The 25,596-nt window shown below is 40.0% G+C and overlaps 3 protein-coding genes across 6 annotated transcripts in view; 1 reads left to right on the top strand and 2 right to left on the bottom strand.

Annotated features, from left to right (window-relative positions):
* Window positions 1–1,057: 1,057 nt before the first annotated feature.
* On the bottom strand, window positions 1,058–4,483 carry LOC149733411 (protein BCCIP homolog). 3 transcript variants are annotated; one of them, XM_089881930.1, is made up of 9 exons: window positions 4,258–4,483; window positions 4,136–4,191; window positions 3,959–4,077; window positions 3,465–3,579; window positions 2,673–2,818; window positions 2,261–2,425; window positions 2,021–2,098; window positions 1,647–1,781; window positions 1,058–1,249 (listed from the first exon to the last, which is right to left on the bottom strand). In XM_089881930.1, exons 4-9 carry the CDS (start codon window positions 3,568–3,570, stop codon window positions 1,079–1,081), a joined length of 801 nt encoding a protein of 266 aa, XP_089738056.1. In that variant the 5' UTR covers window positions 3,571–3,579; window positions 3,959–4,077; window positions 4,136–4,191; window positions 4,258–4,483; the 3' UTR covers window positions 1,058–1,078. The 3 variants fall into 3 exon arrangements, with proteins under 3 accessions (XP_089738056.1, XP_089738058.1, XP_089738057.1); XM_089881932.1 differs by lacking the exon at window positions 1,647–1,781; XM_089881931.1 differs by lacking the exon at window positions 4,136–4,191 and having other exon boundaries at window positions 4,258–4,474.
* Window positions 4,484–4,539: 56 nt separating this feature from the next.
* Window positions 4,540–25,596, top strand: part of LOC149733409 (regulator of nonsense transcripts 2-like) — a 36,903-nt gene continuing 15,846 nt past the window's right edge. For both annotated transcript variants that reach the window (XM_089881925.1, XM_089881924.1), the window contains exons 1-6: window positions 4,540–4,706; window positions 4,843–4,928; window positions 5,196–5,357; window positions 5,795–5,875; window positions 6,262–6,414; window positions 6,681–6,734. In XM_089881925.1, coding sequence (XP_089738051.1) covers window positions 4,688–4,706; window positions 4,843–4,928; window positions 5,196–5,357; window positions 5,795–5,875; window positions 6,262–6,414; window positions 6,681–6,734 — 555 coding nt within the window. In that variant the 5' untranslated portion in view covers window positions 4,540–4,687. The remainder of the gene's footprint in view (window positions 4,707–4,842; window positions 4,929–5,195; window positions 5,358–5,794; window positions 5,876–6,261; window positions 6,415–6,680; window positions 6,735–25,596) is intronic.
* Window positions 8,121–24,340, bottom strand: LOC149733410 (uncharacterized). Its single transcript, XM_089881927.1, has 19 exons — window positions 23,749–24,340; window positions 22,335–23,412; window positions 18,224–18,280; window positions 17,961–18,092; window positions 16,605–16,728; window positions 16,260–16,334; window positions 15,582–15,668; window positions 15,096–15,250; window positions 14,384–14,558; window positions 13,434–13,559; window positions 12,380–12,523; window positions 12,074–12,154; window positions 11,273–11,488; window positions 10,947–11,079; window positions 10,484–10,639; window positions 9,833–9,902; window positions 9,368–9,485; window positions 8,980–9,109; window positions 8,121–8,816 (listed from the first exon to the last, which is right to left on the bottom strand). Exons 2-19 carry the CDS (start codon window positions 22,814–22,816, stop codon window positions 8,410–8,412), a joined length of 2,868 nt encoding a protein of 955 aa, XP_089738053.1. The 5' UTR covers window positions 22,817–23,412; window positions 23,749–24,340; the 3' UTR covers window positions 8,121–8,409.

Genomic DNA, 25,596 nt, shown 5'->3' with positions numbered 1-25,596 from the left:
GTGGAAAAGGCGGTTGCTGTTGTTAGGTATTCAGATCCGGTTTTGAACGAATACAACATTTTTCAATGGCTGAAAACTATCTTAAAAATAAGATGTTCATTTTCGTCATATATTTCGACCTTACTTAGCCCATCCTACTATAGCCTATATAGTCTTTTACGCCAGTAACGATGTCGAATATTTTACGTTCTCGCCCAGTCTCTCAAGGTACATTTAAATCCGTCACGGGCATTTTAGATTTCTTATAGACATTCTATATCGGTTACCTCGGCACTGATATATTAGGGTGGGGAAAGATGGGACACCTTTAGCACTTAATATAATATGCAAATATCCCGATCAAGTTTTGTTACCAACGGTCTATAGCAGTCGCGAGGATACGGTAATGCAATTTCTTTGTTTACTTATAGGAGAAAAAAAAGAATAAATAGGACGAGAAAATAGAATGAAATTGTGCCCCATCTTCTTCCACCCTACTAAATATATACATAACCTATCTAATTTATATTTATCTCCTCGAAAATGAAGATTATGTATCGCAGTGCTCTTCAACCTTTTTGGGGTTGGTGAACCCCTAAAGCTGTTGCGACGAACTCATGCACCCCTGATTGCTTTAACGTAAAACTAATGAAGTCATCAAGGAGAAATGCGTACGAAAATAAGTTCCTGGTTAGTCGAAAAGCACCGCTATTCAAAATCATTAGGAACAGGTGGTTTGCGGTTAAAGAAAAGACTAGTTTCGCAATTCCAAGTGATGCAAGATATAGAATTGATATAAAAAATACTGTACAAAAGTGGCTAAATTTAATAATAATGTTCAAAACTGAATATTATTGCTGAAAATTTTTGAAGTTTGTGATGCACCCTTGTATACCCTTTTGCACTGGTGCACCACAGGCATATTTTAGTGCACCGTGCACACCGGTTGAAGAGCACTGATGTATCGTACTATCGTCCACGCCTAATAGTAAACAAAAAATGTACACTGTGTCCTCTTAGCCTCTAAAAATAGCTTTGTTGGAACTTATGTTGTTCCTGTAAAATAGTGGACATGACATTTTATATCGACATACACATTTTATTGCGCCAACACCGATTTCAATTTTTCAAACGAACGTTCAAAGTTTTTCTTTGTTAACAGCAGTACACGCCTTGTCTTCATGACGTCATCAGTAGGTATTTGGTAATCGAATGACGTCAGAGACTCTTCTGCAAAAATCTCTTCTTCTGCATTCATGTACATTGTGTCCTGGAAAAAAATCTTAGTCAAAAAACAATCTTAGTGAAAAAAAAACTGTAAGATATTACATAGAACTTTCATATACTATAAAACTATGGGCAACTTATTTGGGTAAGTAGAAAAAGTGGAGTGAAATTACAGTAACTATACTCACACTGTAGAAACAGCAGGAAAAAAAAGAAAACATAAATAAAATAAATTGAGCTGTTAGATTACTTGCATCTTGTTTGATATTAATATTGGTGTAATAGAAATGAACCTTCCATGTTGTATATTAGGCTAGCAGTTAGTGTTACTTCTCTGGGCAAAACTTTTTACCAACACAGTAAACCAAACAATGATTGTAACAGATATAACTATGAACTAAAAATGCAATCTAGACCTAAAAGCACAACAATAATCTTACAGAATCTTGTGTTGCAAAGTCCCGGCATATTTTACAAATTATAACATAGTGAGTAAAATTATAGTTTGCTTTATGATTGGAGTTTTTAGCGCTTTCAAGTTCTGAGAACAGCTTTTCAAACATCGGTAGTGCCGCCTAAAATTAAATAACAGTTTTGTTACTTTTGTTTGTTGTTTAATAAAATAGCCGTGAGCTTTTGACTAGGAAAAATTTAGTGCCAACTAAAAGTAGTTAGCAGTGTATCCTATATATCATGGGTGAGCTACCATGTTGAGGCAAGACAAGGGGATATAAGCTTGAGTAGACCCAATATGGGCCTATCCATTATATATAAAGATAGTTTCTATATAAACATACAGAAAAATTAGTTTTACCTGAGATGGGACATTTATAAACCTTTCGTTTATTAAAAATCCTGTTGGTTCACCCTTCTCTGCACAAGCTTGGAGAATCTGTATTGAAAAATAGTTTGGGTTCGTACAGGTATACAAGAGTTTTTAAAACCATCTAGGCTTTTTACTTTATTTACTACATCATGGAGTAAACAGCAGCTCGAGCAGATGTATTGAAAGTAAAAACCGGAAGAGATACAAAGACAATAATACAAAACTCACTTTTGTAAATTCCTTTTTTGTTTCAGAGGAAGCACTGCTGCTTCTACACTTGCTTATAAAATGTTTTACAATCGATTTTTGAAGTTCATCTTGTGGGATGATAGGGAGACAAGTCACAAGAGCAAATACTTCGTCCTCTTCTGGTGATGCTGCTTCTGAACCAGTCTAAACCAGTAATTACCAGAATTAGTAGGTTGGGGTAAGATAGTTAACGTTTTGTTGTTTTTATTCTCTTTTATCGTGCTACTTTAAAAAAGGGCTGTAAATTGTTAAAACATGACTAGGAAACAATCGGATATTACGTGCGAAGCCAATTGTATCCACAAATCTACCCCACTACTACCAAAATCTCTATAACTACACATAGCAAGAGTGAGTTAAACCATACAACCGGCACACAGAAATATTTTACCTCACTCTGTTTTAAAACAGTGCCCACAAAGTTTTGTCCAATCAAGGATTCAGTTAGTTTAGATAAGTTAATATCAACAGAAGATGAAAGAAGTTGTGTCAGAAGTTGTCGAATTCCATCAAAGTCACTGTCAGATAATGGGAAGCCTAGAAAAAATAAAAACAAAGGTGACATGCGGGGTCAAATCCGCCATGTTACGCCACATGCTAGGTAGCTCTGTATGGCATGTACGCATTAATGTATGTTATGCGTCACTTATGCTATGCTTTTTATATCAGGTAATAAATTTTAAATGAGATTGTAGTGACAAAGGGTCCCTTACTGTAAGACCTTATTCTTATAAAAGAGATTTTTTTTTTATATTTTGACAACAAAATGATTTCACCCTCTACAGCAAATGAAACTATTCCCATAAAAACTCAATTTCAAAGGAACCATAAAATTCTCCACAACATTAAGCAATGCCACAGTGTTATTCGAAATGCATCCTCCTTCCTCCATAGTAAGTATGAGCAAATTGCCTGGTAAGCTTCTGCAACAGTATTTCGCTGCAGTGATGCGAGGTAAATTTCATGCGTTAAGATAAATAATTTTGAATTTATTATCGATCACACACCCCGATGAATATGCCACAGTTTCAATCATTTTATTTAAATTAATAACGCTTATTTAGGCACGGTAGTTTTAAATTGTCAATATTATGTCATAGTTCCATACGCAAGGCTATCAGTGTTGCACGGTTACAATTTACTTGATGGTGTTATTATTAAACCAAAACACTACATCACCAACCTTCAAAATCCACATCAACTTCCTCCCCATCTTCCACCATCATCATCCCATCTTCCCCTTCATCACTGGAGGAAACATCAGGATCTTCTTTGGACTTCTTACTCATCTTTATTCGCTTTAAGCAGGGAAATTATTTTGAGATTACTTATGTCAATTATTACGAAATACGGCAAATAATATGTCATAGTTGTATGAAATTGCTTTGTTATCAGTTATAACGTGGTATGCTGTTGCAGTTTTCTACTTACTTGTACAATTGTAAAAGTAAGGTGTTTTTATCTCTATGGTCGCATTCTTCTGTTAATTGTGATGTATTAATATAACATGAAGGGGAGCACGAGTTTTGTTGAAATCTTCAATAAGGGACATGCTTCAAAGAGTTAAAGAACCCCTGCCCTAAACACTAGCCAAGACCAAGTCAGTTATTCAAGTTAAAATTCATCATTAGTTCCCCAGGGTAATGCAAAGTGCAAGTAACCAACAAGTGTACTTACGTTTTCTTTTTTTCTGGATCTTTGGCTGATTTTTCAACCACCTTTAATCCAACGTTATTTTTTCCCGCTTGTAAGATAACTTCTTTCTCAATATGTTTGTTAATGCTTTGGCTCAAATTCTGTTAATTATTGTTAGTTTAGGATACTTGGTTATGGGCTTATAAAATCTTTACGAACCTTTTTAAGCCTTGCTGTTGCAACTAAGTTTGCTTTTTTCGGAGCTATTGTTCGAGCTGAAATTGGCATTGGCATTGATACTTCTTAGAACAAAAATTAAGTAATACAACAATAAAACTTACATCCTTTTTTTAAGGTGTTTAATTTCTTATTTGATGTTTTTTTCTTTTTCGCTGCGCTCGGTACTTTAACCTTTGTTTTCAGTTTTCCTTGTGGCATTTGTTGTTGTTTAAAAGCGTCGCTTTAAACTTTTAATCAGTCTGCTTGTACTTATACACTTTTCTGATACCGACACATTTACCGATAACAAAACATCAGTCTGCCAATTGCAGTCTGCACACGTGTGTTCCCGTGGGGTTGTTGGCGAAACAACTTTTTTCAAGCATTTTCGACAACAAATGTTATGTTTTTTAGGTTAAGCTGAGGCCTAGCTTATCTGTAAACATTATTACGGAATCGTTTTGCAAAGCGGATAGTAAGGCCTGTTTATATACGGTTACTAAACTTTCGAGGAACACATTCTTTGCGATTGAAGATACATCTTGGCGCGATATGAGCAAAGAGATAAACGGTAAAGTTATTGCAACGGCCTTTATATTTTGCAAATTATATATATATATGTTTATATTCCGTCATTTTTTATTCTTATATTACATTAGCGCACTCAGATCAGTAGATCACCTTACACAGCAAATTTATGTTTTTAGAGCCAGAGCCTGGTTCTGAACCTGGTACCACTGAAGTTACAGAAGACTCCACAACAGCTAATGATGAACAAATTGAACTGGAGAAGGTAAAATTGCAGTTTATAAATTTGGAAGTTTGCTGTTTAAGCGAAGGATATTTTTCAATAATCTTTGGGATTTTATATTAAAATAATTAATTCCGCGCTGATTTTTGCTCCAATCAAGGTTTAATGCAGGGTTATTGGTTATAAACGACCTGTACCTCAATTCAGAGTTAGCAAGGCATTTTTACAATCTTGGAAGCATGTTTTTTAAAAAAAAATTTTGTTAATGTTTTATTACATTTTTTTGTACAAATTTATGCCTTTTTTCAGGAACAAGCTACCAGGCTCTTGGCTGAAGCAAAAGAAAGAGGTCAGAAGAAGGCGACCGTCAGAGCTTCCAATCAAAATGCAGTAAATAACAGACCGGATGAAGATTTCTTTAGGAAACTTGATTCCAGCTTGAAGAAGAACACTGCTTTCGTGAAGAAACTTGTAAGTTAAGTAGGGTTTAAGTCATAAAGTTCGTACTGAAGACTATAGCAGGTGCACGATTTACAATTTTGTTTACATATTTTTAATTACTTTGAGTTATCCTAGGTTCGTCCTACATATTGAGCTATCCTAGGTTCGTCCTACGTATGGCAATCAAATTAACAATGAACTAAATGTGTTCATAATTTTTTAATGTACTTTGAAAATGTACATATTTTGCTTAGTTTAAATGCGCGCACAAAACAAACATCTTGCACTTGTTAGGAAGAAATGTCATAATTTTTTGAAATAAAAAGTAGTAGGCTATATAATATTTATTGTATAACCTTTTGATTGTGAACAAAACTGCCAACCATTTTTACAAAGAATTGTTTAAACTTTGTTATGAATTGTTACTTTTAAATGTATTTAAATTTATAATATTGCATTTTATTCAGGGCAAGCTAACAGAGCAGCAACGTGCTTCACTCGAAAATGAATTTAATTCATTGAACTTGACTCGATATATACAAGAGATAGTAAGTTTTGTTCCGTATTTGTCTCTTGCTACTGATATTGAAAGCAAATATAAACTCTATAGGCCATACAATTTGTATAGTTGAAAGTACATGCAACAATTTTATAAATAAAAAAAAATTATTCATTTAACATGGCGTGTTGGGGCAACTGCGGTCCTTATAACACAAGTGTTTTACACAGCTTGTGCACACATATGAGTTACCGAATAACTAACGTTGTTGTTTATTATATTTCTGGATTATTTTATTTTTTAATGTATGGCTCACAATTTAGGCAACCCATAACTAACTGTAAAGGACCACTAGGTTGAAGCAATTGCTGTAAAGTGTCTTGTACTCTTGTCCAAGACCCACTTTCAAAGTTCCCTATTCACTTTTTTAACCAGGTCTCTACTTTGTTGGACGCCAAACTGAAAATGAGTGACATACCATGTGCTGTTCATTTTTGCTCGCTTATGCATATGAGGTACCAGGAATTCACTCCACAGCTATTCCAGTCAACTAAGAGGTTATTTCAGTCTCGTATTGATGATAAAAATGTAAGAATTCATGTTTTTTTGAAAAATGTTCATATACTTAAACATTTAGTTTATGTGGTTTTATAATCTACCTTATAATCTACTCATAATGTACCCTAACATTTTTACTTAATTTGTTGAACTACAATACATGATGCTTAGAATGTGTTTTTAAATATTGTGAACATTTTTATATTGTATAGGTTTTTTATGATTTTTTTACCCATTAAATGACCAAAAGTTGTAAGGGATATTGTAAAATAAACTGATATTTTTTATTGGTTTAGAGCTTTATAAACAACATGGGAAAAGTGAGAACTGACTTAAGATTTGTTTCAGAGGTGAGTACTTACCTTTAACCTTTAAGAGTTTAAGTTAAACCAAAAAAACTTGTTTATGTCAGTTTAATGTTTTGTTTATGATGCAAATTGGTAACAAGCGTAGGGAAAATTTCACACAAGCGACTGCTACAGTATAATGTTGTTAGAAATATGCATTTTGCAACCTCTAGGTGGTATTAGAGAGCTTGGGTTTGTTACAGTGTAGCAAAAACGTGGTTGTCTTTGTTTTTATGATGCTAAAATAGGCATTGCGTGTTACTATGGGTTTTCTATGACGAGGCAGTAAGTAACAGTTTGTTTCCTTGGCCGTCAGACGGCGCTAGAGTACAACTGTGCATGGGTGTAGTGTATTATGCAGGCCCGTTAAGCGTCCGCTTTTCGCACAATGTATAAATTGTTCCTGCCTGTTGGAAGGAGTTAGGAGAACGAATGTGATTACTTAGATAAGCCATGCAGCGGTAATTCCTGGTTTCCTCTTTCACAAAAGTCGTGCTGTTGCGTGAAACGTGATTTGTGTGGCGGTTGTTATGAAACAATACCCACCGACGTTGAGATAAACCAAATTAGTTTCGTAGTCCATCTATACGATAAAAACAGGCAAAAATTGTATAGCAGTTATTCGAACCAGTTTTTGCTGGTAAAGTAATGCTAACATTATTTCGGAGACGCCAGATACAATGTTACTCAACAATTCGTTTGCATGATCATGGACTCTGGTAAGAAATCTGATAAAATCTGTTTGCTTACGTTATAATGCTAAAAAAGTTCGTATGCGATCATCAATGTTGCAATTGCGTCATAGCCAAAAATGCGTAGCCGTAATTACAGCGCATTGAAAGAAGCTTTGTTCGTTGTAAAGGTGATCAACGTGTCACTATTACTCATCATAGGTTTAAAGTGAACAGAGGGGTTGCTTGTAGTAAGTCTATGCTGATAAAAGTAAAGTTTTTAAATCGTATGATTGTAGTCTTGGGAGAATGCCGGCACTAGTTGTTAAACTCCTGGCGATCCTATCACGGTGAGGGTATATACTTCTACTTATACTTATGGCTGTTTATCATTAAGTGCCAATATATTAAACGTGAACACTCCTGTACAAAACAAAGTCTAAGGTATCCAGTAACCACAGTCATTCACGGAATGCTGTGTCCGTGCCGTTTTGGCCTTGGGTTGTTGTTTTACTCGATTTTAACCTGTGTAATGTCTATAAGCTTTTCCGGTTTGTAGCAATTGAACAAAAGTACGAGGCAGATGTTTTTTTTATATTATATTTCGTCGTCGAAATACGTTCTGAAATATAAATTGCGTAGAATACGTGGAGTTCGCGCGCGCACAGACAAGGTAGGAAAAGGCAAATAGAATAAAAAGTGTGAATTAATATTACAACTTGGCCGCGTGTGTGTCCTTTACAAATGCCGAAGCTGAGGTGTGGCGAGTTTAACTGAGCACCTTGCACTAATTAAATTAGGCTTGGCTTGTTCTGTCGTGTGTACGACGCATGGCTTTGAGGAATGACGCAACATGGTCATCGTATGGCAGTATTTTAAGTCGACATGGTCGTTTTGAACGCAACGTCGGTGATTAACGTAGGGCTGAGGCAGTCACCATGCTTCACCTTGACCAGCAACGCTTTCCGGGCGATCGGCGAAGGAAACCAGTTTCCCCGCGTCTCGGCTCATGGATTTACGGACTGCACTGTGACTCGGTGCGTCTCGTGCCCCGCTTGCGCCTCATACTCGGGATATTGGTCGACGTCACTACCGTCGATGCTATTTAGTGTCGTGCCTCCTTCCGACCACCCTCCAACTACTCTTTCTTCTTCTTCTTCCTCTTCTTCCTCTAATCGATTCTCGCTCTCCGGGAGCGTGGAGAAAACATTTTCTACCAGCGCCTCCCTCGGCACCATTTGCATCGAAATCGATTTGATCGGATTCGCTTCTTTTTGCCACGACATCCAAAAGAACATGAGCGTAGGATCGTTTATCCCATTCCCTTCTTCTTCTCCCCCTTCCGATATATCCGGTTTGATCCGGTACGGACCGTTCGGGTTTGCTTGTCCGCAGTCTTCGGGAAACCACCAACCTTTAATAAACAACGATACCATTGTCTTTGATTCGCAACTAGTAACACACATCGGTACCTGGGGTACTAGGCCAACTTTTGCCTTATACCCAGCTCATAAGCGAGTGTTACCATATTATCTAACCAATATTGAATAACACACAATATATATAGTATACCGTACCTCCCCTCCTAGTATTCGTACACGCCGACTCAGTCGTTATCGTCATTTCACGGCTGTCTTCTCGCACTTGAAACGGTCGGTCGTTGCATTTCGTCATTGAATCTCCCGCCCCTCCGCTGTAACCTGCGATCTGAACAAAAACTTACATCAATTAATCTCGTGGGAATTTCCAGTGTCAGACGATCTACAAAAATCCATTGTGCTAGGTCGTCTACGGTGTAAATATACCCTATCAGACATATACAAACTAGGAGAACAGACTTGTGGTAAAAGCTGCCGACTCGCAACAGTCTTATAATAACCACGGCAAGGCGCAGTCCCCAATTATGTTCACTCTATTTTTGCTTGGCCTCCTCTCAGCTTGCCCTCCTGCTCAAAACATGCTTACCGATAACACATAGTTTTGTCCGAATACGGCGAACTGGTCGTACATGGCATACTTGACGTTTCCCATCCAATCCTCCGTCTGTATCATAAGCGTGTATGAACGACCGTGTGTCATCCACCTAAATATATTGAATTGTGATACTGTAACTTCCTAGGGATACGTAAATAGGCGTCCACATCATATTCCAGAAATCCAAACAAATGTAGTTTTAAATAAAGTAGTCTTAGGCTAAGAGACGTCTAAAAGATAAGTCCAAATATGTTTTTGTCTAAAAAAATATAGGTCTAAATGTTTGTTAAAGCTTTGGGTGATTGTGTTACATTATCATTGAAATTCGAGAATATTAATCGTTAAATGTTATTTTAAAGACGTTTCTACTACAAAAAAGTGAATGCTTAGGAATTAAGGAATATCGGTATTTGCAACTAAGCTCATTGTAGTCATTAAAAGCTAAGCGACAAGTACCTTATTATATCAAGTCCCAACCAATGCTCCCCATATATGCTTCCAAAACCTTCCTTGTATTGTGGCCACTCTGAAAAACAGGGCTTTGGATAAGTCAAGATAATAAGCTGTAATGATCGATACCAGGTTTAACCGTTATCTCTAGGCTTGCGTTCGTGTGTATTTGCCAATGAAACCAGTATACGGTGTACTTAACCCTCAAATTCCTACCTAACCCGAAGGATTTAAATTGTCGCTCTTGTTTTCGCTTGTCATTTTTACTCATTTCTCGTTAAATAATGTATAGTAGGGTGGGGTAAGATTACGCAGGATTTCAATATATTATTTATGCTTAAAGAATTTTATAACTGTGTCGTCACGCTTCTAAAAGTGCGTTGTTATTGTTAAAACACCATTAGAAAATATTTATACTATGTGCTAACTGTTAACGGTGTCGATTTTACCCCGAAGTTCTATACACATTAACATGGATTGACGACACTTAGTCGACCTGTGCGAATTATTAAGTTAACAATGTGTGTCTGATTGGATTGAGTTGGCTTTTGAACTGTTTGTGCCAAGCAGTAACATCGAAACTGTGAACGATTGCAAATAAGAATCAATCGCTTGTGTTTTTCAAGTCTAAATTTAGTTCGCTTGCTTATTCTCTACCTCGGTCAAAGTCTTGAGTGCCGTCTCCTCTTCGCTGTAAAACGGTCCAGCCAGCTGTTTCGGTCATATTGCAGTATATAGGTTTCGTCGTCATGTCCCGTACGATCGTGTAGACTCCGCTCTTCCGGTGGCCAGACATCCAAAGATCGTGGCAGTCTGGCAAATACACAATAAAAGTCAAGTACACAAGATTGGCATCGTATTTAGGTCGCGAACGGTCGCCAAAAATGGTCAATGCAGAACTACCGTCTCGTGCTTCTGCCGTCATTGATTCGACTCGATCGAATTGTTTCTGTCACTACAGGCGCCTGCCGACTAACTCGGTCCAAACTCCTCCCATGCTCTTCTATGACGCGTACGTCTTATTTTAAGTACACCAACCGCAATTGAATTGCGCACACCGATGCGATCAGGTCGTTCAAGGCACACCACAGGCACTCGTATAACATAGAAGCTTCACTACCTCTACTCTGTGGTATGGGGCGCCGTAGTTGGCCTGCCAGATTCGTGACTATCGTTATTAACTTCATAACTGTATCTTGCTCGGACGCTAGATCACCCGTCATGCCTCGGATATCAATTTCTTGCATGCGTTGCTGTGAAAATACAACCCGTTATAATTTGGACCAGAGAAAAAACAGCAAGTATTTTACAACTGGCATTATAGCTATGTTGCAATCTCTTCTTATACAATGGCTATGTTTGCCCATATGTTGTCATGAGAATGGCAACTTTGTCGGATAGGTCAACGAGCTTATCTGAGGCGATTCGTAACAACAATAAACCCACCTTGGCGACGAGCCACGCCAGAGTTTCGTTTTGCTTTCTTATCACGCTTCCTTGCACATTTATCACGTTAAAGTAGTGCGCAGTTCTCATTGCCAACGTTCTGACGTCACCAGTCATTGTCTGCACCAGTGACGTCACGTTCATGAGCTTTTTGTTGTAATGACGCATCGTCCTGGATAGACGCTCCAGTCGTTCCTCCATACCAGTTTGTACAGCCTTCAAAAAACAAGCATTAAATCTCGTTTTACACTTCAGCGAATTACTTTAAACGGCCTCCTCCGCCACAAGCGGATAACCAGTAACGTAACAGCCTTGAAGAAAGCACGCGAGGTCAAAGCAGCAAAATTTGCTGCGAGTTTACTGTTTTGTTTACAGGGCGCGTCAAAGCGTTGTCATAACACAGGTTACGTAGCCTGAACTGCTTCGAGCTAACCTACGCAATAATATCTCCTTATTTTTATTCTGTTTTTGTTGTTAAATCTCCGTCAGCGGCTTTAGTAACCGTGACCTCAACACATTCTATTTGTCCACTCGGTTAACCTATGCGCTCATACTTCGTAATGAGCCGTTAACATGACGTCAATTTCAACACTGGTTAACTTTTCCAGCTAACCTTTTCTCTGATCTTAAGATAGCGATTAAACCGCCGAGAAACTTCATTCTTTGCAATTAGATCAAATCCGATCACGAAGCGACGGGCAGTTAGGCCATGATCGCCACTTGTTTGGTTCGTGGGTTTATGATTAATAGATAATGACTTCCCGTGAAAGCAAACTATCATGTAATAGCAAACTAACATACCAATGCTGTTGGTCCCGTCCTTTGGATTTCAACTTGTGTACGAAGGCTAGGTCGTCCCATCAACAGCTGCCGTAATTCATTCTAAATGTGAATCAAATTTACACAACTTTTCATTATAGTATCCATGCTTGTAACATATAGTACAACCATCGGTCTTAATTTTCGCCGAAAAATGAAATTTAAATGGAAATAATTGCTCTTTAATTAAAACGGGGACGAACAGTTTAATCCTTTAATCGGTGCAAACAGCTTAAGTGTTTCTTTAGCTTTTAACCTCATTTTGATATAGAATTTCCTTTTTCTCACCGGCAAATGGTGTGGTCCATGGGTCGAGCTCACGTTATAACGAATCTGAATATTTCTTTGAATGGTTGCACCACGATGCTTTATCCTGGGTGCCAATGTCCCAGTAACGTAGGTATCCAGGCGTTCCGTCAACGCTAGCAGGTCCTGTAAAGTTCACAACGAAATTTTAGTCGCATTAGACTTACAGTTTGTTTGTTCGTTTCGGGTAAAAGGTATCGCATTTTCAGGGTCATCGGGCTGCCCACTTTCCCATGCCCCAAAGTAAACATGCAACTCGGTAAGACTCACGCACATGATAGTACATCCACGTTGTAAAAGTTTAGTTACTTCTGTCATCCTTTTTACGAAAAAAACAACAAACACAAATGACCCCAGTAATTCACATTTCGATGGTGGATTAGATGAAGGTAAAATATGGAGCACCTCCAACGCATTATCTTAACAATTCATTCGTGTGATCTGTCCGCTAACAAAACGAGTATCTAACCACCAGCATATCGTGTAACATCTTCTGTTTAACTCGCCCAAACCGCATTGTTTTACGAGGAGAAAAACAAACTGAAATCACTTAGTGAAGCAATTACGGCAAATGAAGCAATGCCTTATTGCGGCTAAACCTGTCCCAGCAAAATGTGTCCTCTGTTTTATAACCCCACGAATTCTCAGTGTCGTATTTCAGCTTTCTGTCATCGCCCCCCTACTTCTCGCACGCAGGGCGCTTTGTAACGCTTGTATGATGATTAGAAACGGGAGGGTTTACGAATCGCTGAACTAATGCTTGGACAACATTCGTACTCGCTTGCCCCGAGCCACCAGACACAGTACGTCAATTGTTCTCTTCCCAAACGCATCATGGCTGTTTCGCATCTCGTGTGATTGATAGATAAAATAAGTCCGTGGGAAAAAATAAGTCCGTGGTTTGTGTTTTAAACGGGCTCGCATCCATGGCACACCCGCTGTTATTGGCACGACCTTCCTAAAGGCGGCGTTCAATGACCCTAACAGTGCGAAACTGGCCATAATCTAATTAAACATGAAACAAACGGCCACTCACCTCTTCCACGGCTTCTATCCTCGTAGCGCATGACTCCTGATGGTACTGGTTGTACCGTACGCTCGTATTAAGTCCATTGATAGCTGCGGTCAAAGTTCCCACATGCCTGGACACCAGGGAACGTGTCTGTAGAGGTACAGCGGTTAAGGCATAATGCGCTAAAGGAAACCAAGCGCGGAGTAAACAGGCAGGCTCAATCCGAACCAATTGCCACTTATTTTCGTCTCTCCTGCAGCGGCGCTCGAATTACAAACATCCCGGCAACCAATTTGTCAAAATACGTCGCCTCGTCCCCGCTTTCCCACTTCGTGTTATTTCCAAGCGGCCCACCCACGTAATATAACTGCGACTGATGGATCATTCATGCACGTGCATGGTGTACACGCTACGTTTGCACTTCACCAATGCAGCTGGCACCGCCAAAAGTTCTAATCCCCTCTTCATTAATCACCAGTGCAAAAAGCAAAACTGCTCTTTGATATAGAACCTTGGCGCCGATTCTCTGATACAGTCCCAACAAAAACAAGCATTATGTGTTTGATCAATTCATGATCGACGGCCGTACCTTATTTACCCAACTCAGACTTGTCCTATGCGCGGTAACCATGTATAAGCAGAAACACATTGCCTCCACATTTGCCGAAATAAATCAAACTATCCTATCATACTTCGCGCATCACCCAAATATGGTCAATGTGGCCATATATGTTACCTTCCCTGCCCTAACCCTATTCAGCTCTCACCATGTAAACCCCTTCAATCTATTTTCACGTGTTGCCCTACTTTCCCACCCCTATCGGCCGCTCCCTATATCAATCAGTACACCCAATATACTTACCTAGCTCTTACATCAACTTTAACCACCTCCGCTTCGGCCAGATTTCTTAAACTTAACCCAGGTGTGCAACTAACCACCTTTCGCCGATTATAACCACTCAATGCATCATCACCTGTTCTTCGACCTTCCTCGACAAGTTGGCCGCATTTCGCTGCTGGAGTCCCCGCGTCGCTGCTTCATTTTCCCCGATCCTTTCTTCCAATCTTCTCCTTTCTTCTGTCGCAGAGTCGAGGTCTGCTCTTAACCTTGCCTCCTTTTCCTTTAATTCCCGAAGCTTTTCAGCGTGTCTAAAAAACAACTTAACATCTTAACCTAATCGCGGTACATATGAAATCTTGGAGAATTTTCCAAGAAATTAGGAATTGCTATATAATTTCTTATCATTACATATATGTACACACTACAATGCTTATTTATCGCTTTATTCTATGTCAAGTTAAACAAACACTTATATTTGCTTTGTAATTCGTAGGGAACTATCGCCGGTAACACACGTTCTTACGCAATATATAGCCTTGTTCTGTAAATAAGTCCATGACACATTCAAGTATGTAATCTATTTGGCGTCCACATACCACCCGTGTGTTCGTATATGTTATGACACATTCTGGCAATATGTACAGGAACGCAATTCAATGGCTGCATTCCACATGTCCACCCTATATCACGTATGCAAACATAGGTCCAGATTAAAACTGTCTCACATTTGCCCACCATTTAAAACCCCTAATATTTCAATTTTAATTAACTGTAATATGAAGTTATAAAATTCCATAAATTTTTCTTGTCAAGCGCATCTCAATATCCACCGCGTCATAACTTACATTTCCAGCGTTCCACGATTATCGTTGACCGACGCAGTGACCAGTGTAAGCTGCTCACTAAATCCTTGCCTCAGTAGTTGAGAGCTGGCGCTGATTTTCTGTGACGTAGCTTGTCTTTCCGCTGTTAAACTTTCGACTTCGGTGTTGACTTGTTCCTATGATAAAAACCTTTTAGTTTGACATAAATGCAGTGTTCTACACGAACTATATGTTGCTGTCGCGTCTATCGCTTGGTATGTTTTTTTCATAAACAAGGTTACTCTCTGTTTCGAAAGTAGTTTTAGGTGGACCAAACGAGTCACTTTTCCGGTAAAAACTACGTAAGACAAACTGAAACAGCTTCCACGAGTTTAGGAAACCATAAAGCTGACACAATACGACGTTCTGGCCCGCGATGAACCTAAGGGTAATTAAAATAGCGCTCTTGTTCGTTGAAGGCTACAAATCGCTCGGCCGACTAAGCGTGAAACAAACTTCCCGACTCACCCGAAATTCGTTGAATGTGTTATGTTGTTGGGCCATCTCATTCCGAACATCGGCTATCTCTTCTCTTAGTGTGATGTCGTCCTGGCTCTGCGTAAAGCAAATGTTATCGTCTCTCGCATGGCTGACATTCAAGGGTTCTATGGTCTCCTCAATGTAGAGACATTTACACCCAGTTGGCCACAAATAAGACACAGGTTAGGAAGTGGCGAGAAAAGCCAACCTGCGGGCTTTTTACCGCAGTGCCTGGCTAATGTGGCTATGCTCTTATATAACCACAGACCTAAAACAACACCCTATAGTCGTAACCCCTAAAATTAGCTGCATTTTACTTGCATTGCAGAGTCAGTTCATATTTCAAAAACACAAGTCTGTTATCTGTTCTCACCATTCCTACCTTTACCACCATAGTTGGATACATCATAAATGTCAGTTATGTTTGGGTCATTTAAAACAATCCTTGTTATTCCAAGGCCTGGCGAACTATGACCTAAGTTCTCACGGTCGTCGCCTTATAAGTTCAGTAGCGTTACGTTCTGACACGCGACTTAAAAGCTTCAATTCCTTGCACCATTTTCAGCGCGATTTTGTAAACCACCGTATCCCGGCAATCCGTCAGTATCATCTCCAGTAAAGTAAACGTTGAACTCACACCATGGTAAATTGCATTGGTTTACTTACCTTGCCATTCCCGCTCTGCCTTTCTTTGTCTTCAGATATCTCGTCAATCCGCTGACTTACATCATCTAACTCAGCCTACCGAAACATATATTTTTGTTAAGTAATGCATTAAATTTGAAAATTTTTTATTGGCTTTAAAAGGTGTCTTAGCTTAAGGCCTAAGATAGGTGACCAAAAACCGTTTTATTTGTTATTTTTGTTTGTCCGTTTTTGCTTTTAAAGGGATAGTTCAATTTAAATTGTGCTAATTATACGACGTGCACATTATTTCTTTGGCAAACTGGGATCTTTTTGGCAACCTAAATTTTTTCGCCTTGTTATTTTTTTAAATGCATCTCTACAAACCTGTAGTTGAGATATATCGGCCGAATTATTTATCGCTTTCTCATATAATTGAAAATGTCGTTGATCTTGCGTGGTCTGGTGATCCTCTATCTGTTCCATACGTTCTCTCGCAGCAGCCTGGTGACTATGGGATACAAAATTCGTTGCAGAAATAGAAATACAAATTCAGAAACAAAATTCGCAAAGTGAGCTATAAAAGCTATACATTTAGTTAAACATTTCGTATGTATCCGCTTTAATCTGTTTGTGATGAATCCGTATGACTGTTTTAAAAAAAAGGCATTTGTGCAAAGTGCAGGTTTTCTTATGATCATGTACTGTTTATGTTTTTCAGCAAAACCCTCTTACCGTTTTGGTTGAGTTACTGAAATAACTCTCGTTTTACCAATGGTCCACCACTTTAAAAATGTGTGCATACGTTGTAGGCGTTATAGCATTTCTCAGTTCGCGTATTGTGTTGTTTTATTACCCTTTCTGCCGCAGCCTTCAATAATATCACATATCTCGCGTGCTTGCCCAGCGAGTTGCGGCACTGCGCCTTCGTTCCATAACACGTTTGATATATTGAAATACCTGCGGTCTCCGAGAACCGAGAATACAGACCGCCGACCCGGCAGTGATATACGGCTAGCTTAAACAAGCACAACCATTTGGAATAATAAAAACGTTGTTTCGTTCGCAGTTTTCCGACCGCCCGTGTTGTAACCTCTTCCTATGCCGACAGGCCTCGTCCGTTTCCCAGGTTCAACAGACGACCTCATACTTTAATTGCCCACACCACGAATCGCGTTTGAATCGATCCGTGTAAGGTATATTACGCTTATTTTCCCAGTGTATTTGACAATAGGTATTGGGCCCAAATCCGGTCAAAGGGGGTATAAGGCACCATACCAGTATCGTAATTTCCTATTTAGGTGTGGATTTTCCTATAGCAGTTTTCCATTTACGGAAGCTTTCAAGTTTAAAATATAAGCAAATACAGCGCATTTCAGAGATCTTTAATTAATAATGTTGGTACGAAAACAAATATATTTCCACGTCACTCATGCCACCCCTCCCAAATGCGATACACTGTATCTTGTACAGTCTCATGTCGTCTGCGACAGTTCCTATCGAGTTACAACTACGCGGGGTACGTTTTGCCACCAGATCCAATCGCAAATCCGCAGATTAAATTCCGTGCATGGCGGGTGCGACAGTCGATTTCCCATTGTTGTATGTCTGGACAGCCAGGGATACCCTTATAAGACAGACAGTAAACACGGTTGCTTCAGCCAACCGACAACTATACCCAGCCGACAGTTTAACATTACGCAACCAAAATTGCTACATATACCCCACCCCCTCCCCACTTACTTGTGAAACTCTCCGATAAACCGCTGCAAACGGACGCTCGTGGTGGTAATATTTTTTCCCAGTTCGTTGCAGGTCCCTTGTAGCTTTCGCACTGCTGTCTTTGTCTTCGTTATATGTTGCAAAATGCGTCGACTATAAAAAAATGGTTAGTTCACTTTACTCCAGACCATTAACACGCGTTTTTGGCTTGGTATTTATGTATTTTACATTGCGCTGTATTGACAGCACTGCACGTTATACTTAACTAAGTTAAAAACACTTACTTTCGTTTCTTTTGGTGGCCGATTGAGGTCTGTAGGGCTGGAATCTGGTCTTGGAGTCTGAAATAAGTCAACGATGGTTAAACTTTATCAAAAAAGAAAAAAAAATTTGCATCGGGTTAAAAAAATTAGGACCATACGAGTGATTTTGTTGAAAGTTTGATATGTAACTTTGCTTTTGTTTATACAAGATATTACCCAAATATGTGGTATACAATCTTGCGCAACTCATTTGTAAATAACATATATTTAATTTATATATTACATCATGTTTTTTAAAAAACTCTCGTTGATAAACGACATTTTCGCTTTCAAAACTTGTGGTTTTAAAGCGAGAAACCATAATTTGTCGTTTAACGAAGTTTCTGTCAAACAAATGTATACATCGTATTACCAAAAGAGAGCTCTTACGTCATTACTGAAGTGTAAATTACAAAAATTGTACGTCAGTGGGTTATAGAAATACTTCGTAATTTGTTTAAGCCTGGCGGAAAGTATTGGATTTTACGTCTGTATGTATGAGTATTGAGTATCCCACCCATAAACTTTGCTCAAAACTTAGGATCCGGTATCGTTCTCAAGCAAAACCTTGTTATGGCAACTTAGACTTGAATTAAGATAAATCTGCGTTAACGAGGTCATTCCGTAGCTGTGTGGAGCTGCTTGACCTTATCCTTAGGACCCGTTAACGGAATAAGAGCTGTTTTAAGCGTTGAAGTTGCAAAAATCACCTGCTCCCACAGGCGGGTGTGAACGTATATACGGTTTGATTAAAAAAGAAAAAAGGTTGGTGAATTTTGTGCATGGGCGCTACGATGCCTTAAATACAGCAGACTGATGTTGACGCATATACAGTCTATGGAAACGCTTTCAAACTGCAAGCTCGTGCCAGGACTTTGTTTATTGGTGTTTTTTTTGTAAGCAGAGTTCTGTGTTTTGTTTTGTGTGATAAGCAAAGCCAACTTCCGCCTCGTTTAAAGCACCAAGCATTCGCATATCATGATTCATTAGCCGCGGGCGGCTGTCTCGTTTTCATGCAACATCGTCTCACCGCAAGTTTGCTGCTGATACCGATTCCAAGCACCGTTATCAATGCCAGAGTTATGTTCCAGAAGCAACAGAGTCTCATTATATAAGCCATTGCGGTGAAAATACTCGCCATGCCACAGTATAACTATGGTTTACATTCTTATGGGTGGCGCAGAATGTAATTTTTATCTCCAGCGACAAGTTTTACGACTATTTTCAATTGCAACTTTTTACACCACAGCAATGTTAATCGTTGCTTTGCAAGCTTCGTGCAAATGTCCACGCTTCGCAGTAAAGCCATTACTTTGTCATGATTTTAAACAGTAGATGGCGAATAGCAAATTGCGTTACCAGCAGTATTCAAACCCGCAACCCAGCCGTTAATAACTCTTCGATTTCCTGTAGCCGTACCCAAACCTTGTTAGTACACGGCCTATTTATACCTCAGCACCACATCAAGGTCTATGTGTTCCCGCCGACGTTTTACGTTGCAACCGTAAACTCACCCTCCAGTCGTATTGTATACAAGCCGCAATTTCTGCACCCAAGGCGTTGCCTCAAACCGTAGCGCATTGAAAGTATCTGTTGTCCGTAACGCGGTTTAGGCGAACAAGGCAAGTCATTGTATTCAGCTGAGGCCGAATCTCTCCTTACACATGACCCGTGTTGCCCGGGCACCGACGTAACATATTTGAAGGTCAGTTTCCGCACGAGACAGCGTTCGTAGATTGATTATATTTGCACCACTAATTACTGTAACCGTTTACATCACGTTTTAACGCATGTATGACGCAAAATTAAAAAGCACTCGCCTTATTTTAATCCGGCGCTTATTGTCTTCTACGACATTTGCTGTTTTATATTTCTCTTATTATAGGTTGATAAGGGTTAAAAAACAACTCATTTCTCCATTCTATAGTCGATTGCTTACACGTCAAGCAGTTTTGTATTTTTGATCGACGAATGCCCGCGGCATAAACTTAGACAAGGCCATACCATCGCACAGTCCGAGTAAGCCAATTACTGCTGGGTTCAATGTTCAATACGGGAGTTAAATGCTGCTTCGACACCACTTTCCCTTGGGTGCCTTTGCCTGCACAGACAATCTGACGCATTGCTAAGATACTTAGGAGTTTCCGCAGACATATCCACAATTAGTTACCGCTGCGTAACACGAAACACAAATAAATAAATAATAGGTTGATGGCTGAGGGAAGAAAAACAGTGTTTTATTCTCATTTATATGATACTTAATGCCAACCGAATGCACTTTACCATATACAACACCATTAAGTCTACAAAAACAAAAAAAAACGCTGTTTAATGGCTCTATATACCCTTTACAGCATTTTACATCCCTAACAAACTCTGATATATTATATTTGCGAATTACAAACCGCTGTTACGAACCCCTACCGTGATTCGTGCCCAACATTCCCATAGCTGACGTAGCAACCCATATGCTGACGTAATGTTTACGCTAGTTCGCAGGTGTCTTCTGGCAAATTTTCCGCTGTTTTCGTCAATCTTTTTGGGTGTGTTGTTTTCGCTTTGCGGAGCCCAGGTATTTAATCCTTCTAGCGCGATTTGTCAAGCACTATTTTGGCCGTAAATGGTGTTACTTACAAGTTATATTTCAAAGTCTTAATTTAAATGTCTGTGTTAGTGCTTTGGAAACCGCTATACCGCTATTTTAGTTGATTCAGTTCAGAGTTCCACGGTGGATTCTTTTTCCAAAGCACTATTTAAAATTGATTTCATATGACGTCATCGGGGTAGTTCTGATAAGGTTTAACCAACACGGAACAATCCAATCACTTGTTAGATTATTGTTGAGCGGGTTTGTCCTCGCGACCAAAGTTTGTCCGCGCAATCAAATCTAACATCACAGCCGCAGTGTGTGGTGAACGTGCGGGCAGCCGACAAGACTCCGCCAGCGCTCCTAAAGCCATTCGAGTGGTTAGGAACCCGATAGTGGCCAGAACAGAGCCCAAAACAGTTTGCCTTGCTCGTCGCACCTGCGCTTAGAGCGACGATGGTATAATAACCGCACAGGGTCAATATTTGATTCCTCAAATGTTTAGTCACGACCGGCCATGCGTTTCCGACCTCGGGGCGTCGGGTGCTTCATGCCCGTGAAGTATACGCACTGAATTTTCGACACAGTTTGTTTCCAGGGATCCGAATCAAAATAGCAAAGATAAAAGAGCCTTTTTTATTTTTTACATCGCTGTACTCGATGTATTTATGTAACAATAAGATTGTATATTTGTTATTATGTTACTTATCCACGACACCGCCAGTTCCACATATTTTCCATTCCTTACCCGCTTTTCCCACTTTCTCGGGTTTGTTTTTTTAGTCTCGTGTTGCAAAAAGCAGCCGCATTACTCGCTAACATTGCAGCACACTTTAAAAATACTCTTTTATGAACACACACTCATTGTCCGTACACAAGAACATGAACAGTTAAACTCGCTGCTAATGTCGTTGTGTTTACCAGCGGTAGTAATCCTATTGTTTGCGTTGCTCGATTAAAGATCCGGTATAATCATACAAAGCTTACCGCGAAAGAACTATACGCCGGCATCGTCACTCAACCCATTTGCGACATTAAAGTACCTGAATTTTTCTGGCTTTTGTTGTACTTTGATAGAATTTTATATTATTTTTTATATTTTTCGAAGATTAGCGGCAATATTAAAATGCACATGACGAAATAAAAAACTGTACCAATATTTTATACCAAGCCCGTGCTTTTTAAAGTAAATTTTAACAATGAAATAAGCCGTAATGGTAACAAGTGTATGAAACGTACCACCCGGGTTAACGACTATGACTCCAATTGTAAAATTCTCGTTTAGTATTATTCAAGAATGTGAATTACACAGATTTGAAAGTATGTCATCCAAAATGGGTGTGAGTGTCAAAGTGTGTATTATTACATTCTTCAATAAAGAATCTTATCGTGGGTTTTGTTCATTCTCGGTCTTTCGGGAGTTTAAATAACTGGTTTTCACATAAAAAGGAACATTACCGGCGTTTTTGCAATGGCACTTACAAACAAAACAACCACTTTCCTTACCTATTCACGGCCGACATTAGGGATGTCCTTCTTGACGATCTGCCAGCTACAGAGCGCCCGCTTTGGAACTTCCTGTACGCGGCGTATCGATTTGAACGCGTGGTTGGCCTTGGCAGTATCTGGACCGGTGGAGCGTCTTGTTGCGCCGCATTTTGTGTCGTTCTCCACGAACTGTAATATCTCCTTTGCACACCACCGGTCGCGCTTGGTCCATGCGCGTTTACAGTAACTGGCGCACGTAGCCTCGCGTACCTTAGATGAGATAACTCGGGCTCGTCGCAGTACGCTTGTTCCGCCAGCAGAGCAAGCAGCATCCACACGCACAATATACGGGCGCCGGAAACTGTCGCTTTTCTCACCGACTTAATATTTCCGGCAATACTCCTAGAATCTGTTGTAGCGACTCGCCTTCCTGCGTTCCCATGTCTGTAATCCGGCTTAATTCCAACGTGGCAGCTTCGTTTTCGGCCAGGTGACAACATGTCATTTTGCGCTAGCAAATGGCTTCCGGCAAACGTGTTACAATATCTTAGTAATCCTAAATCTTATACGCCGGTGTCTCCTGGAGAGAAAGTAGCTTGGTCTGCAAATTACCGTGCCAACGGATACCGTGCTTTCCAATTGGCCTGAACAATGCCATACCTCCCACCCCAAGTGGGTCCTAATTCCTTAACAATTGGCTGAGTATTGGTTTCTTTTTATAGCCCGACCTCTCGGCGCGGTTACCTGTCTGTTGAAAAGCCCGGCTATCGGTGCGACATTTTTTCATCGATTAACATATTAATAAGTCGTTGGCAACCGCAGCCAAAGAAGCCTTTTTTTCTGCGCAAGGGCAAACATAGTTAGCCGCCAGTGTTTGCATAACATTAAACGACTGCAGTTACTGGTAATGACATTGATTACCGACGCGCCGCGAATTCGTTCCAGTAGCGACTGCCAACAGCGTACATCTCCGACCCTGGCCGCGGGCATACGAAGCCTCGCATTTACCAACATTGTCCGTCGATTAAATGGCAATTTTGTGAAGCCCATACTTATCGTCTGCTTCCCTTACCATTCGCAGTATCGACGAATCCGGCTGAGAGAAGTATGACGTAAGTTTAAGTGACGTCATTACTATTTTTATTCGAGTGAACGCGCAACCGAGACGAAAGGTTTTGTTCCGGTAGTTTCACCGCGAAATAACTACCACGTATACATTGATGATAATGTTTTTCAACATGACAATGTATTTACTTCAGACTGTTTATACTACTTTGTTCGAATACTTATTTTTTGTCATTATTTGTCAATGTTCTATCTGTTATGCAGATACGAATTCTACGGTCAGTATATTTAAACTAGCTGAAGGTTTCGTTGTGATTAGAATACATTCAGCGCATAATTAGATCCAAGTACCCTCACTCTCACTTACATTCACACCATCCTCTTATCGTTACTTCAAGGCGGTTTCATGGCCTTTCCTGTTAATCCAAATGCACCTAACACCCGCACACTCAAGGAGTTGTTTAAACAAGCCTTTCCTTCCTACTTTGATTGCTTTCCTTTCCCCGCGCCTCCGACTCCGCTGCCGGGTCGATCCCGCCAAGCGGCCCGATATACCCAAACTGCAGACTGCTATTCGCATGTTTACGGAGCTGCATCTGCGCTGGTCACCGAATCGTGCAGTTCTTCGCATATCTTGGCACAGGTTTCGCTCGACTTACTCTCCAACCAGCAATTACCGCTAAACCTTCAACATCTCTTCAGTCGCGGTTTTCTAACACGGATTACTCCGTCAGGGCTTCTGAGAGTCTCAAGTGCCGTGGCCTGTCAGATGACTTTACGCGGCCCTTTTAATTAGGAACCTCTCGCTCTCCGATCTCGCTGTGTCAGCGTTGATCGTTATGTGTTTTTAACTTCAAACGATAGGCGAGCTTTCACTATACAAACTGCTCAAGTACGCCACATCAGTGCACACAATCGACCGACGCGGGGCCTATTCCTTCCGATCTAAGCTGTAGTTCAAATACGGCGGCGCTTTGTAAGCAGACTGCCTTCTTCCTAACACTGCTTGTTCGCTTCTACGCTTTGGCAAGACCCGCGCTGTCGCAGAAACGATGAATATCTATTGTCGTTACTGAAGCAAGGTACCGGAAAGCCAGCCCCCTGATTACAATCTTAACTTCCAACAAACGACAACGCACTTAAAGGACGCTCACACCACTATCGGATCGTTGCCTTTCGGATTTGCTTACAAATACGTTTATCTTCCTCCGCCGACTTCACACTACAGACACAATGGCTGACATTTACACCGACAACCATATACTCGCTATCTTGTCTTTTGTACAGCGCCGCAAAACCGCTAGCCAATTGTGTACAAAGCAGAAGTTCTATAACTTTTCTAGCAGTATTACCACAATAAAATATCAACAACTAATAGGGGAATGCTTTTTAACGAACCGCAAAAATGTATATCAGGTATTGAAGAACAGCGTCTTTTTCATATCAGAGCAACTGTGCTAAAATCTCTTTTTTCAGTATCTAAAAACCTCCGACGACTGGCACAAACAAACATTTAAGGCTAGACAGCAGAAATATTATAAACTTGGCTGAGCAGTGTTCACTGCTTCGTCAACCCGCAGCTGTAAATATGTAGTTTTATGATTTTCGATTTTCCCACTCTATACTCACCCATGTGTGAGACTTTGCGGTTACTGAATGACGTAATACAGCCCTCAATATATTCAATCGATGTGAGGATAAAGTTGACTGCCGCACAAATGTATGTGCTGTCCACGAATCTTTTACTTTGGAACTTATCATTTGTTGCCAGAACAGCACTCGTTGTGCTATTAGAGTGTTAAAAGTAGGTTGTTATAATTTATTTCCGTTTGCATAAGGACTTTTAACTGTGGGGATAGACTTGTTTAATGAGAATTGGTGTAAAAACTGCCATTTATCGATTAGCATTAACATTTAACATTTAATTTACAAGGTCGTAAATTTTGTTAATAGTTCATCCTATATCTTGAACACGCCCACATGTTATACACTGTATATACTTGTATATACACCAACCTTAGGTGTGTGCCCGGTAAACGGATTTTGGATACGAGGCGCCGTTTCCTTAGACACGAGTAGAAATACCGTAGGCCCAATACCGTATCACGGCTTAGTTTTGGCAAAAACTCGCACAAAACAGACGGGGCCGGCATATAGCCTACACAGCTCGGATTTCGCTTTCCTTACCTGCGGCGCGCGCTTAGAACCAATGAGC

This window comes from Ciona robusta, chromosome 7, assembly GCF_009617815.1.
Source record: "Ciona robusta chromosome 7, ASM961781v2".
Classification (NCBI taxonomy): Eukaryota; Metazoa; Chordata; class Ascidiacea; order Phlebobranchia; family Cionidae; genus Ciona; species Ciona robusta.
This window is presented reverse-complemented; position numbering and strand designations above follow the sequence as displayed.